The 13158-nt window shown below is 33.5% G+C and overlaps 3 protein-coding genes across 3 annotated transcripts; 1 reads left to right on the top strand and 2 right to left on the bottom strand.

The window, feature by feature from the left end:
* Positions 1–1849: 1849 nt before the first annotated feature.
* Positions 1850–5435, top strand: LOC144564753 (uncharacterized). Its single transcript, XM_078314351.1, has 6 exons — positions 1850–2174; positions 2482–2664; positions 3298–3394; positions 3491–4098; positions 4402–4509; positions 5078–5435. The coding sequence occupies exons 1-6, from the start codon at positions 1959–1961 to the stop codon at positions 5159–5161; spliced, it is 1296 nt and encodes a 431-aa protein (XP_078170477.1). The 5' UTR covers positions 1850–1958; the 3' UTR covers positions 5162–5435.
* A 792-nt stretch (positions 5436–6227) lies between these two features.
* LOC144564754 (uncharacterized) lies at positions 6228–6851 on the bottom strand. Its single transcript, XM_078314352.1, has 2 exons — positions 6703–6851; positions 6228–6634 (listed from the first exon to the last, which is right to left on the bottom strand). Exon 2 carries the CDS (start codon positions 6576–6578, stop codon positions 6369–6371), a length of 210 nt encoding a protein of 69 aa, XP_078170478.1. The 5' UTR covers positions 6579–6634; positions 6703–6851; the 3' UTR covers positions 6228–6368.
* A 4562-nt stretch (positions 6852–11413) lies between these two features.
* On the bottom strand, positions 11414–11854 carry LOC144564373 (uncharacterized). The gene has a single exon (XM_078313975.1). The coding sequence runs from the start codon at positions 11744–11746 to the stop codon at positions 11534–11536; it is 213 nt and encodes a 70-aa protein (XP_078170101.1). The 5' UTR covers positions 11747–11854; the 3' UTR covers positions 11414–11533.
* Positions 11855–13158: the final 1304 nt, after the last annotated feature.

The raw sequence follows: 13158 nt of genomic DNA, 5'->3' as shown, positions 1-13158 counted from the left end.
GTGTATTAAAACCGAAACATACTCAGACTTTTACCAAAAAAAAAAAAAAAGCTACATTTTATATAGTTGATGAATGAGTCTTTGACAAAAAAAATCACATCACCTACCTTTTTCTTTGGTGAACATAGGGGTGGCAACGAGCTAGCTCAGTCTGAGCTAGGCCATAGCTCAGCTTGTTAATTCTAGACCAAGCTGCAGCTGAATGAGCTGGACTTAGGGCATCCGAGCTAAAACCTCAACTTGAACTCGTGACAAGTCAGCCCGAGCTAGCTCGCGAACTGACGAGCTGGCTCACTGGAGCTGATTGGATCTTGTTTTAAGAAGAAAGTAAATTCTACAAACTTTTTATGCCGAGCTGAACTGAGCTGGACGAGCTAGACAGTATAAAATGCACACAAATTCATACAAATTCACAAATTGATGTCTAACTGAGCTAGCGAACAAGATAGGCCCTAGCTTGAACTCATTAATTCTAAACCGAGCTAATGACGAGCTGGCTCGTTAACAGCTCAGTCTAGTAACGAGCAAGCTGTTAGCGAACAAGTCAGGTGCGCGTCACGATCGAGCCACAAGTTACGAGCTTTTTTACCACCCCTAAGTGAACACCGTTTGACCTCATAAAGTTTGAAATGGTTATAATATCTGAAATGCGCCATGATATATAAAATTTTCAATATTAATACATTAGTGTTCACGTAATGCTAGAAAATTATAATTAAGAGTTCTCACTAATACATCATGAGAAATGAATTTCTTTTGTAACTATTCATCGACTGAAGTACATTTTTCTGGAAAGATTGTCATCCGAGATCGTATCAGTACGGAAAAAAAATAGAAAACAAGAAGATTACTCGGAAATGAACTTTTAGATTGTTAGTTCCCATTTGCTTAATCGTATTGTATTTCTATTTTTTTTATACATAAAATATTTAAATATGTTTATTATACTTTTGACAGTAAAATTTGAACAGAGGTACATTTTAGTACTGCATTGATTAAAATGTAAACAATTAATGGCATACATATAATTTAATTTCAATGAAAGATGTACTAGGCACAAATTAATTTCAACTGAATATAAAGTATTCCCACATTTGAGGGGTAAAAAAACATTCAGGAAATTATGAAGACGAGCGATAAATATACTCAATATTGGCTTGAGATCCTATCAATTAGAATAACGCTAACTCAAAAATAGCTGCTATTCCTGGTGAGCTATTCTCAACACAACACGTTTGAGTGAAAAAAAAAAAAACTATTCTCAACAAAGGAATAACTCGGGTTAGTTGATATTCCGTTATTCCTTAGAAATGTCGGATTTGCTGCTATTCCGAACTCAGGAATAGCTGCTATTCCGAACTCAGAAATAGCTGCTATTCCGAGCTATTCTTTGTATCATCCAAACGCACCCAAGATTTTGGACCTACAATTTACAGCGGAATTTCTGCAATTATTGAACTTAGAAGGGACTTATATGCAAATTAAATTGTACCGAATTTTCTTTTAGTGACATTTAAGGAAAATAAAAATCCAAAGTTAGCCGTGTTATTGATTTTTTTTTTCAAAAGTTAACATATATGCAGATTTTGGGAAAAATAATGATACGCAGGTTTACGCATTCCATTTTTAGAGAAAGCATACTAGTTACTAGATTTTCGTTTATTTTATTAAATGCCGAGTATAAAAAATTCGGTATTGTGCAGGAGGTACGAAATGAACTTTTTTTCAGGTTACGACACGAAATATTATCTTTTAAAGGCCACAAAAAGTCGGAAGCACCATTTTCCCGCCAAAAGCTTCCCTCCTGTCCTATCAATTTCCCGCCGTTTCCCCCTCCTTTTCCCACGCTCCTTTCTCGCGCTCTCCGACTCTCTCACTTCATTTTTGTCTTTTAGAGTCAACAATCGGTCTTTCTCTTTCCAATTTGCTTGAGATCCCTTCTTTCCATCTACTTGATTATGTTGAAAAGAAAGCTCGACCCGTCAACTGATGCCCGAGATTTCTCGATCCGTAGCTGCCCCAAGGATCTACGGCTGAGACGTGTCATTTCCCCTGGATCCGACTCGAAAGGGATTAAGTTCACTGAAAATGGAGGCCCTGATATCGGGTCCTGTGAAGCTCGCGGTGGTAAGGATCCAATCATGGACATGGATTTGATCAAGGGTCTTGATAAGGTAGATCGATTTTGTATTTGTGTTCACATCCTTTGGTGGTCTTTCTTTTGTCATCTGGAGAAGTATGCATATTACAAGCAAGTTAGTGTTTCATATTAGTCCAATCCAACCAAATCAATAAAGAATGACAGAAACGAGGAAAAAAAAATAGCGAATCATTCCAATTCCCAGTGGGTGTATGAGCATAATTTGTTATCAGGAGATAAACTAAAAGATACTTAATTCGCCAGTCGCCACTGGATCTGGTTGCTTGAGCTTTATATTATTTCTTCCTTTTTTGTTAATTTATGAATTGTATTGTTTGAAGGATTCAAATTTTTCTGGAGGACCACACAAGACTGGGTGCCGGCCTCGAAGTATTTTGAAGAAGCCTAATGGGGCAGGATGGGACAGAGACGATCCGATCCAAAGTACTCCACCAGAGAATATTATTACTGTGGATAATGATGCAGCAAGCAACAGTCAGAATACTTTCACAAAAAGCAGAGCAGTATGTGTCTAATTTTCTAATTATTTTTGGTTTATTTTCTCAAATACATGAAATAATTCATATGTTGACTTTAAAAGTAAAAGAAACCTAATATCGGACAAAGTAATCCCGCATATGGATTCCTTTTTGCCAACATATCTGTTTTCTCATTGAAACTATATAATCGATTATTGTATAAAGTAGATAACTATGGAAGTAATACATTTGGGTGCAAAATGAACAAGTTTGAAGTTTTTTTTCATGTTCTAATGCTGAACGTAAATTGCGTAAGAAAAATATGCACTTCCCATTGTTTTTAGTACCTTTTATCCCTTCACTTGGGTGAAAAGTATGTAGTCCTAATTATATGACAAGTATTAGTTAGGATTATATTGTTATTAACTTGTAGATATGATGAAATTCTATTGAAATTACAAACTTAAGTGAGCCTTTGTTAACTTAACTCCTATATATTATTTCTGAAATATATGGGATCATCGACAACTTGGAGGATGTGCCTTAGCAAAACTAAAATATAACTACTACTACCAAACATGGAGCCATAATTTTGATACAAAACTGGCTTGAGAGTTTAGGAATTATTTTTTACATCAATGTAACAATTTCTAAATAATTATTTATTATCTATTTCAGAGAGTTGTACCTTGCTCAAGGCAAAAGCTGGTACAGGTACCAGGCTCTTTCAGCTATAAACGGCTTCTCCCTTATCTAATTGAGATGGATAAAAATGGTACTAATTCAAGCTCTATTGACTTCTAGTTTGTTCCCACGAACAACTTTTCTTTTGGGTTTACCCTAATTATATTAATTTATTTTAATATTTTAGAGGTTCAAGTCTCTTCAACTGAGGAGAAAGCATACGATCCAGATGTAGATTCACCAAATTCCATACTTTGTCAAAACCTTGATTTTTCTGAGACTCCAGTTTCTAACACACCCAATTCGGAAAAACAGGAAGACATTACCACTCTAATTGTTGTTTCAACAGATGCACAATTGAGTGAAATCTCCAAATCAGAGAACATCTCATCCAATTCAACCAATTGCACTGTTGAACATCAGCCACCATTGGATGACTCTCAAACAATGGAGATACTTTGCAGTCCTCAATTAATTCCCTCTCCTTCAGTTCAAGGAACCCTAACAATTGATGAACTTGCTAGTGGAAATGTTCACAAGAGGGGTGAAATTCAAACTTTGACTAAGATGGGGGAAGTCAAGAGAGATAGTGTAGGGAGCTGTAAAGGAATTTGCATGTGCTTGGATTGTGTTTTGTTTAGAACCAATGCTGAAAGGTCATTTGAGTTTTCAAAAAGGCAGTTGAATGAAGCTGATGAGGTAGTAAGAGGCTTGGTGACTGAGATCTGCAGTCTCCGACGTGTACTGGAGAAGTTCAATGGAAACAGAGGCAGTGATTGTAGTCAAGTTTATCAGGTAAGTTTACTTGTGCAGTTTTTGATAGTTTATTTCCTTCTGTTGTATGGTTTTAGTATTTTGTATGTATTTTACCATATGTGTAAACTACCAGCACTAGGTACAACTAGTTCTTACTGTGCTGGTATTCACTCTGACCAACCTATGACTTCTGCTACATGCTTAGTCACTGTCTTTAAAGTAATTGTTGTTGACTAATGCCTGGCATGTATCAGTAGCTTTCAAAGACTGCATCCCTCACTTTATATGATATTGAATTAGATAATTTGTATTATAAATCTAAATAAGAAATTTCATTTTCAGGATGAGCTAATTAAGGCAGCATGTGAAAGGGCATCTCTAGCAGAGAAGATAGCCACCTTGCTTACCAAACAAATGTATATGGACCTAGATGCACATTGCAAACGACCGGTAAATTTCTTCCTCAATGTTTGAAAAAAATCAACTTTATTTATTCAATTGCTGTCAATTTGTCCAGTTCAGCTCAAGTAAAAACTAGGATCACTGCTGGCATAGACCCAACATTTACTATCGGACACTAGATGTTGGGTTGTTTTTGGTTTGTGTTGTGTAAGTTGGGGGTTTGCCAGTTTGGGCTTTTTGAGTTTGAGTTAACTCTGGGTATCAAAGTCACATGGGCTTTGCTACTTATTGTTTAGATTTCAGGTTAGTTGGGTTGGAAGTCCTCGTAATTTAAAAATATCTTTGATTGGTAGTCGCTATTTTGTTGGGTTAGATTTGGTGGATTGTCAGATCAGGGGGCCTTTGAGTTTCAAATATTCAAGTTCAGGTTTGGTTGGGATTGACTTTGGTCCTGAGACTTTACAGGAAAGAAAAATTAAGTTTTGTCCGGTTTCCTAGGTTTTCTAGGTCCAATGGGGTTTGATTTTTCCAGCTTTACGAATTAATGAAAACCAAATAAATCAGCGTATGATGCTTTTGAGAACTCGTGCTTATTTACAAATTACTGAATAAACAGGAGGCAATAGTGGAGTTTTCAGATTTCATAGATCAGAGAATTATCCCGTCATCGCTTGAGACCAATCCAAGAGAAAAATCGTAGAATTGCCAAGATCAAAATGTAGTTTCAATATTTGCACTTATTTGATCCGGTTTTATTGTTTTATTTGTGAGGTTTTATAAATTTTTTAGCATGTATTGTGTATGGTGCATAAAGAGTTGGGATGCATTATTGTGTGGTGTGCAGCAGTTGTGAATCTTTGAAAAGAAATTATATTTCTTCGAGGTGATGCATCCAAACTGTTTACAATAATTATTTTCAGTAAATGACCAAAGGAAAGGATATTATAGGTTATTAGTGAAGGAAAAAAAAAAGAGCCTCCAGTACAAATAATTTGAATTTGAACTCTGTTTTCTTTGGATGTGGTCTGTGTCATATAATTGGTATGTGTAAATTTGTAAATCTAGGAACTTTGTTATCAGCATAGTGACAAATGAATTATTCGGGTTCGGTTCGGTGAGATCAAAAATTCGTGATTCGGGTATAATTCGGAAATGATTCGGAATTATCCGGATCAGAAATCTCAGTCTTGCAAGGGAGCAAAAAAATAAAAAACCAAAATAATAATTGTTTTTGGAAAAATTCAAGAAAAATTCGTGAATAATTCGTAAAATTTGGGAAAAGTTCGTAAAATTTGGGAATTATTCGGGTTTAATTCGGTTAAAGACTTAAAGTTCAGTCAACCGAATAATTTGGTGTTCGGTTTGTCATCACCCAAAAAAAGAATTAAACAGGTATAATTCGGGTATCTTGTCAATATGGTTATCAGTGATTTCTGGAACAATCAATATTAAATAATGAGCATGAGGTTGATTTATAGTCGCTGGTCGGTTTATATTTTCTGTTTCAGTCGATTTTATCATGCAATTTGGTTTGACTTGGCGCAATTGGTAATTTGTAGCGCGCAATTGGTAATTTATAGCAATATCACGATAAATTGGATTATAATATAATATATACAGCCATCAACGGAAAACATACAACACTTCATGTTCTCACCTTACATAACCAGAAGGACAATAAAAGTAAATAAAAATAAGTGTTGTCAAATTATCGTACCTTATTCAGGGAAGCAGAAAACATTTTGCAAGCACTAGAAGAGTATATGTTCATCAACACATGCTTTCCAAAATTTCAATGAAAAAGGGTGTAAAATATAATTTACACAAATGAAGAACATAAAGAGAAAGCACAAGTAAACTTTAATCTTATATTTTTTTTGTTTCTTCTCAAAAGTAGGATCTCTATCTTACCCAGTAGTGATGCGTACACCGATGGCAATAAGAAATATGGCCAAAATAGCAAAAAATATAATTGAATGAACTAGTATGGAGACTCCACTTGTCTCCATGCTGCCAAACTGGACTATGCGGTGATGTGCCGGTAGCTCAAACAGCAGCCCTGGTGACAGTAGCACAAACAAGACTACTGATACGACGACTGGCCCCCAGTCCGACATGTTCGTCGCCGGTTTTATTTTCTTATGCTTTTTATAGATTTTTTTTTTGGCACTAACTTTTTTCTCTCTGTCTGTGGGGAAAGTAATAACTTTTTTTCTCTCTGTCTGTGGGGAAAGTAATAACTTTTTTTCTCTCTGTCTGTGGGGAAAGTAATAGGTTGTTTAGTTGTTTAATGGTTATCTCTATTTAACTGTAGTGTGTTCTAGAGAAAGAGAGGATGAAGAGAGAAGGATGCTGATTGTATAAGGAAAGGGATGTCTCATCCAATTTCCTATTTCAACCATATGTTCTCCCTTTGTAACATGAGTGTAAAACCAAAATGTATTTATGAACTTTGGAAGTACACCCCCCTTCAATTGTTCTTGTATTTGTATTTCCATTGATAAGTGTACATTTTTTTTAGGATTTCCTGCTTTGTGGGATCGTGGCCATAAGTTTTGAAGTTCAGAGATATCCCATATGTATGATAACATAACAACGCATTGACGAGAACGACAATAATAATAACAATAAATCAATAGTAACGCGGTGCCGACACATACACAGTAACATGGTGAGATCTTGCCATAGAAAATCTGAATTTTGTAGGCTACGTGGCAACATAGGAACCGTTGATATCAGACTCTTTAGGAAAAAAAATAAAATAAAAGCAACTGGGTACAATAAGGCCTGGCTCAGAAACCAAACTAAAATTCCTTTCTGATATGCTCATTATCTCCAGGCCTTTCTGGCCTGTTTATAGGCCTCAATGTCTTGAGCTTGGGCTTGTATCAACATCTCAAAATTTTGAACTTATGATCACTTCAATCAACTTTTTTTTTTTTTTTTTTGTAATATCATTTTTTTTTCCTATTTGTTGATATAAGAACAAAAAACTAAAAGATGGGCCATTCCAATGGAGTGAGTCTATGGTACTATGCATATTACGATTTGGCACCGTGTTACGGCTCTATATTTGAGTTTTCAAATCCTAATGGTCGATCCGAACCGTTCCTCTTGTTCTCCATATTAATATGTGTTTGGAGACCAAATTTTACATTTTTGGAAATTTTTTTACTATTTTTTTAGATTTATTGAAAATCACTGTTTTTGGATGGTCCAGAATTTTCAGATCAAGTGATTTTCTAAATATCTAAAAAAATAGTAAAAAAAATTCAAAAAAATGTAAAATTTGGTCTCCAAACACATTAATATGGAGAACAAGATGAACGGTTCGGATCGACCGTTAGGATTTGAAAATTCGAATATAGAGCCGTAGCACGGTAACAACCCGTGATATGCATAGTACCATAGACTTACTCTTCCAATGCTATAGTATATTGTATACCCATCTGGCTTTCCATGTTTTAAATTTATAAAAGTTGCTTTTTTGACAGCTAAAAAGATTGAAAGGACCTCTATACAGAATTACACCGTCCCAATTTTTAAAAAGGCCTGATAATGGTTATCCTAAAACTTTTCTTATAAATTTTCATACCCTTTTAGAGTGCTCACTAATTATGATGTATACTCGTTTATTGTATAATGCATACTTATTTATTGCACAATAAATACTCATTCATTTTAATATAAACACAATTTTGAGTACCATCACACATCTTGACTAAATCAAAGCACCTTTTGATAGTTGTCGGAAAGTATTTGAACTTCTGAACTTATTTTTCAAACCTTCTGAAATATATACTCAAGTACTGTAAAATGAACATTTAATTATTATAAAAATGGACACTTATCAATTGTATAATCCATACTTATTGTTTTGAATTTTCACACTTATTCATACCTATAAAATACACCTAAGGATGGGAGCTAGAATAGCTAAATTTGAGAAAATTAAATGAGAATAGAGAAAAAATAGTGATTTTCATATTATTGTGAAAATTGTACTATTCGGATTAATAAAAATGTTGTTTGGATTGTACATATGGAATAGTGAATAGTTGTAACCAATAAAAGATAGTGTTAACAAGGTATTAATTAAGAAAAAAGATAGGCAAGTGAGATCTTAAACAAATTGTCCCTCCGTGAAGATAGCAGAAGTGGTGTCAAATTTGTCATTTCGGAACTGTGTTGACGAAAATATGAAAATAAAATATATTTTTTTCTCTGTCTTCGAACTTCCGAATAGTAGCTATTCTAACATTTACAAGAAATAAAGAATAGCAACTATTCAGCTATTCCGAATAGCAAAAATGTTGTTTGGATACACATTGCTATTTCGAATAGCTACTATTTTAAAATAGCCTCTATTCTTGTGTCATTCAAACATAACCTTAGTTATTGCATAATATACATTTGACTATTGCATATTGCATACTTAGTTATTGTACATACGAATTTGCATATTGTCAAAAATATTTAGAGATATTTAGTGGGTGAGAATTAGAGTGTGAAAAATGGCACGACGGAGCCGGTTATGGCACGGAACGGTATGGCATGCGATTCAATTACATGCCGTGATTTGTGTGTCTTATATCGTGACTTGTGTGTTCTATGCCTTGACCATCTTTAGAAAATTTGACACGGCACGGTATGTCACGCGAAAGATCTAGTCATGGCACGACACGTAGTCATGCGAGTTACGTGTAATTAAGACCATTTAATCTTTACCAAATAGTAAATCTTGAATAAACTAACATAAATTATGATTAAATGATCACGCGAGTCACATTTGGGTACATCGTGATATCCGTGGTGCGATCATTCGTGTGCCATGACCACCTCGTGACATTTTGGTCACAGCACGGCATATAAAAAATTAACTTGATCATAGCACAGCACAAGACTCAAAGTCACGATGTGTTAGTCACAGCACGGCACGGAACAACACCTTTTTTTTTCCACTCTAGTGAGAATTGGGGATAAGAATAAAGTTTTATTATAAAATAAGTAGATTTAACCATTGAATATGGATCTAAATCGAATATTTCTCCGGGGTCCATAATGTGTCAAATACTACTTTCTTATCTTCCCAAAATTTAATGTCTCCTCGTTTTCATTTGTTTTTCAAAAGCTGGTCTCACTTCATCAAAAGAGGATATCTTCTCTTTCTAAATAAATTCTCACATTTGTTTTATTGGAACCTTTACATAGCACAGAAGGGCCCAAATATTTCTATTATTCCTTCTTCCACATAGAAAAGGCAAGCGTTTGCAAGTGCTTAGTGACAATAGACTTAATTTGTTTAATTGGTGAGAAATAGCGAAACAAATTTATATAATCCAAACAAATTGTTCACATCTCCTTCCAATCAATATAACCACAAGTTTCATTAATCAGAATATACTCGACTTGCAATATAATAACATATTTATTTAATTTTCTTAGTTGTGAAGAAGAGATGAATGTAGCTTATTGTTTTTCAAGTACAAAGAGATGAATTTAGTTGGTCTCTTATTTTCCTTGTAAGTCATGAACAAACCTGTACGTATATACGTACGTACATACGTACAATAACAACTTTCTGTGTTCGATTCCCCCTCACGACTTTGCAGCTTCTGCGAAAATTTTCAAAAAAAAAAAAAAACTTTCTGTTATATGTTATGGAATACAATATATGTATGTTCATTTTCATACAGCTAGTATATATAGTTTGAAGTAAGAGTGACTAAGGCTTAATTAGTTGCTCTTATGATTTTATAATTTTGATTATGTGTATTAAAATTTAATATAATTTTATTTTTTTTAGAAGTTTTTATATGATTTAGCCTCTTTATAAAATATTAAATGTGCTCTTGTAGCTTATTTGTTAGAATTCAATTTGTGGTTTGTGGAACTGTATTTTACATTTGAGCTTCCTTAATCAAAATTTTCTAATCATGTCCCAGATCTTCCTCAACCTCTATTATCATTTTATAGAATTTGAGTGATGATAATATGGTACTATGCATAGCACATACTAATCCACACTATAGCTCTATATCTCTATTTTTCAAATCCAAGCAGTTATTTCAAACCGCTCAACATGATTTTTAAATGAAAAATGTACTTGGAGACTAATTTTATATTTTTCAAAAAAAATTTACTATTTTTTGTAGGTAGAAAATCACAATCTAGAAAGGAGAGGGAGCACAATTGGCTAAAAAAAAGTCATAGAGTTGTTGTACCCAAAGGTCAAGAGTTCGATTCCCCTCACGACTTTGCAACTTCTGCGAAGGTTTTAAAAAAAAAAAAATCACAATCTAAATTTTTTGGACCAACCATTTGAAATTAGTGATTTTCTACCAATTCAAAAAGAATAGTAAAACAATTCTAAAAATATAAAATTTAGTCAAGTATATTTTCATATGTAAATCACGTTGAATGGTTTGAATCGATTGTTTGGACTTTGAAAACAAAGATATAAAGTCATATTACCAATCGGTGTGCACTATGTATAGTACCGTAGCCCCACTCATATAATTATATACTTAAAAAAAATGTAACAAGCTAGTAATACGTAGAATCTTTACAAAAATTTAGAAAGATCTCAAAGAATTACACTTAATACATATATATATCTAATCTGCAAAAAAAGTTATGCAAATGTAAATGAAATGAAATTAGTGCGCAAACAGACCTTGGTTAATTGTTTAGATCTGTGCATTAATTTACAATCTTCACAAAAGTACACACCTTAAATACAAATTTTGAGATAATTTACCTCTTTTGATAAAAAAATATTGCAAGACAAATTATTCGCCTGCTTTAAACATATCATGATTTTTGTCGCAGACCGCATTAGCATGCACAATTTTAACACAGTTTCTATTTCTAAAGATAATTCAAGAGCCTATAATACGCTAAATTTCCAAAATTTCCAGCCAGGAAAAATAAATGGATAACAATGAAAAAATACCAGAAAATGAAAATTGAATTGCACAACCAATTATGAACCAAAAAGAAAGTTCATCTTGCAAGATACGAATATGAAAATACAGCATTACATATTACTCAATGATAGATGATCGATCCCTCAAGTTCCCATGAACATGTGCACACCAATAGCGATGAGCAAAATGGCGACGAGAGCGAAGAAAATGAGCGCGTGAATGAGTATGGAGACGCCGCTAGTCTGGAAGTTGCCAAATTCAATGAAGCGGTTCTTGCCGGGGATCTGAAAGAGGAGGCCCGGCGATAGCAAGATGAAGAGAACAAGCGAGATGAATACCGGCCCCCAATCGGCCATTTGCTTCCTCTGTTTTGTATGTGTTTCTAAATTCTTGTGAAGCAGCTCTTAAGTTGAACTGTGTTTGATTTCTGTTGCCTTCTTTCTTTGTGATGGTAGTGTACTCAAGTGCTGTTATCAGCTCTATATATGACTTGTTGAATTATTTAAACTTGAGTAAATTTCGCTGGAGCTCACTAAACTGTATCGTTTGTCACGAATTGGTCATTCAAGTTTAATTTGTTTCTTTTTAATCACTTAATTTTATTATTTGTTCCAATCAAATCACTTTATAGTTTATACATTTTCATCTAAAATTTTAACGGAATATTCTCATTCCGTCCAAAAAATATTAACGAAATATACTAATTTCGTCCAAAATACTAACAAAATTAACATATTCTGTCCAAAATACTAACAAAATTAACATATTCTGTCCAAAATACTAACGGAATGAATATATTACGTTAGCATTTTGGACAGAAAAATATAGAGTGATTTGATTGAGACAAATGACAAAATTAAGTGAGTAAAAATGAATAAATCAAACTTGAGTGTCAATTCGTAACGAATGACAAAGTTTAGTGACCTCCAGTGAAATTTACCCTTTAAATTTCTATCCCCATTCTGAAATGAATTGAACAAATATACCTGAGATGGAATATATCACAAATTTATACCGAGAATTGATTCCATAAATCTGGTATATTGAAATTTGATTATATATATTTTTTAAAACATTTTATGTACCAGGCCCCTCATTAAATATTATGTTTGTTTGTAATTTATCAATTAGAGCTTTATTCTGTGGATTTAAAGATTTGAATTCAAATCTCACAGTAATTGTACATTTTAAATTTTAACCTACCTATCATAATTTTCTAATTCCTCCCCTTAATGTTAGCCTGTAGCTGTATCGGTGCCAATTATATTGTAGGTACATCTATAATAAAAAGATAGTCTCACGAGGTGCTTTTGAATATTTTCTTGAAAGATCTTTGATTTTTTAAAAATTTGAACATAGACTTATTGAAAATTCAGTTTAAACCGTCCAATATATCCACGTGATTCGTGCGGGCGGTTTAATTAGACTCACATAGCGCTTTAGATTTGTAAACTTTAATTTATATCCATCCATAAAAGTTCAATTCGGATCAATCAAATATAATCCGACTTCAAATAAAATTCTGTCCAAAATTCTTCAATCAATTCATTTGTTTTCTTAAATTTATATACCTGGAGAAAGAGGTTTCATTTTTTTTTTTTTTGGTAAAAGTAAATCTATCCCACAGATTTTATAATTAAGAAATCATAGAAAGAGGTTTTACGTAACGATATTTAATGTTCTGATTACATGCTGTCATAACAGTGCCGAGTTTCACGCCGCCGCCTTGTATAAGATGCAAAATTGCAAATCGTAATAGTCCCAGAGA

This window comes from Carex rostrata, chromosome 13, assembly GCF_964058835.1.
Source record: "Carex rostrata chromosome 13, lpCarRost1.2, whole genome shotgun sequence".
Taxonomy (NCBI): domain Eukaryota; kingdom Viridiplantae; phylum Streptophyta; class Magnoliopsida; order Poales; family Cyperaceae; genus Carex; species Carex rostrata.
Note: the sequence above shows the minus strand (reverse complement) of the source record. Positions and strands in the feature narration are given on the sequence as shown.

Excerpts from the sequence above, each read along its gene's own strand:
- LOC144564754 (XM_078314352.1), bottom strand. The coding sequence starts at position 6,578 with ATGTCGGACTGGGGGCCAGTCGTCGTATCAGTAGTCTTGTTTGTGCTA.
- LOC144564373 (XM_078313975.1), bottom strand. The coding sequence starts at position 11,746 with ATGGCCGATTGGGGGCCGGTATTCATCTCGCTTGTTCTCTTCATCTTG.
- LOC144564753 (XM_078314351.1), top strand. The coding sequence starts at position 1,959 with ATGTTGAAAAGAAAGCTCGACCCGTCAACTGATGCCCGAGATTTCTCG. Across the intron at positions 2,175-2,481 it reads TGATCAAGGGTCTTGATAAG|GATTCAAATTTTTCTGGAGG; the intron begins GTAGATCGATTT and ends TATTGTTTGAAG. Across the intron at positions 4,099-4,401 it reads ATTGTAGTCAAGTTTATCAG|GATGAGCTAATTAAGGCAGC; the intron begins GTAAGTTTACTT and ends TTTCATTTTCAG.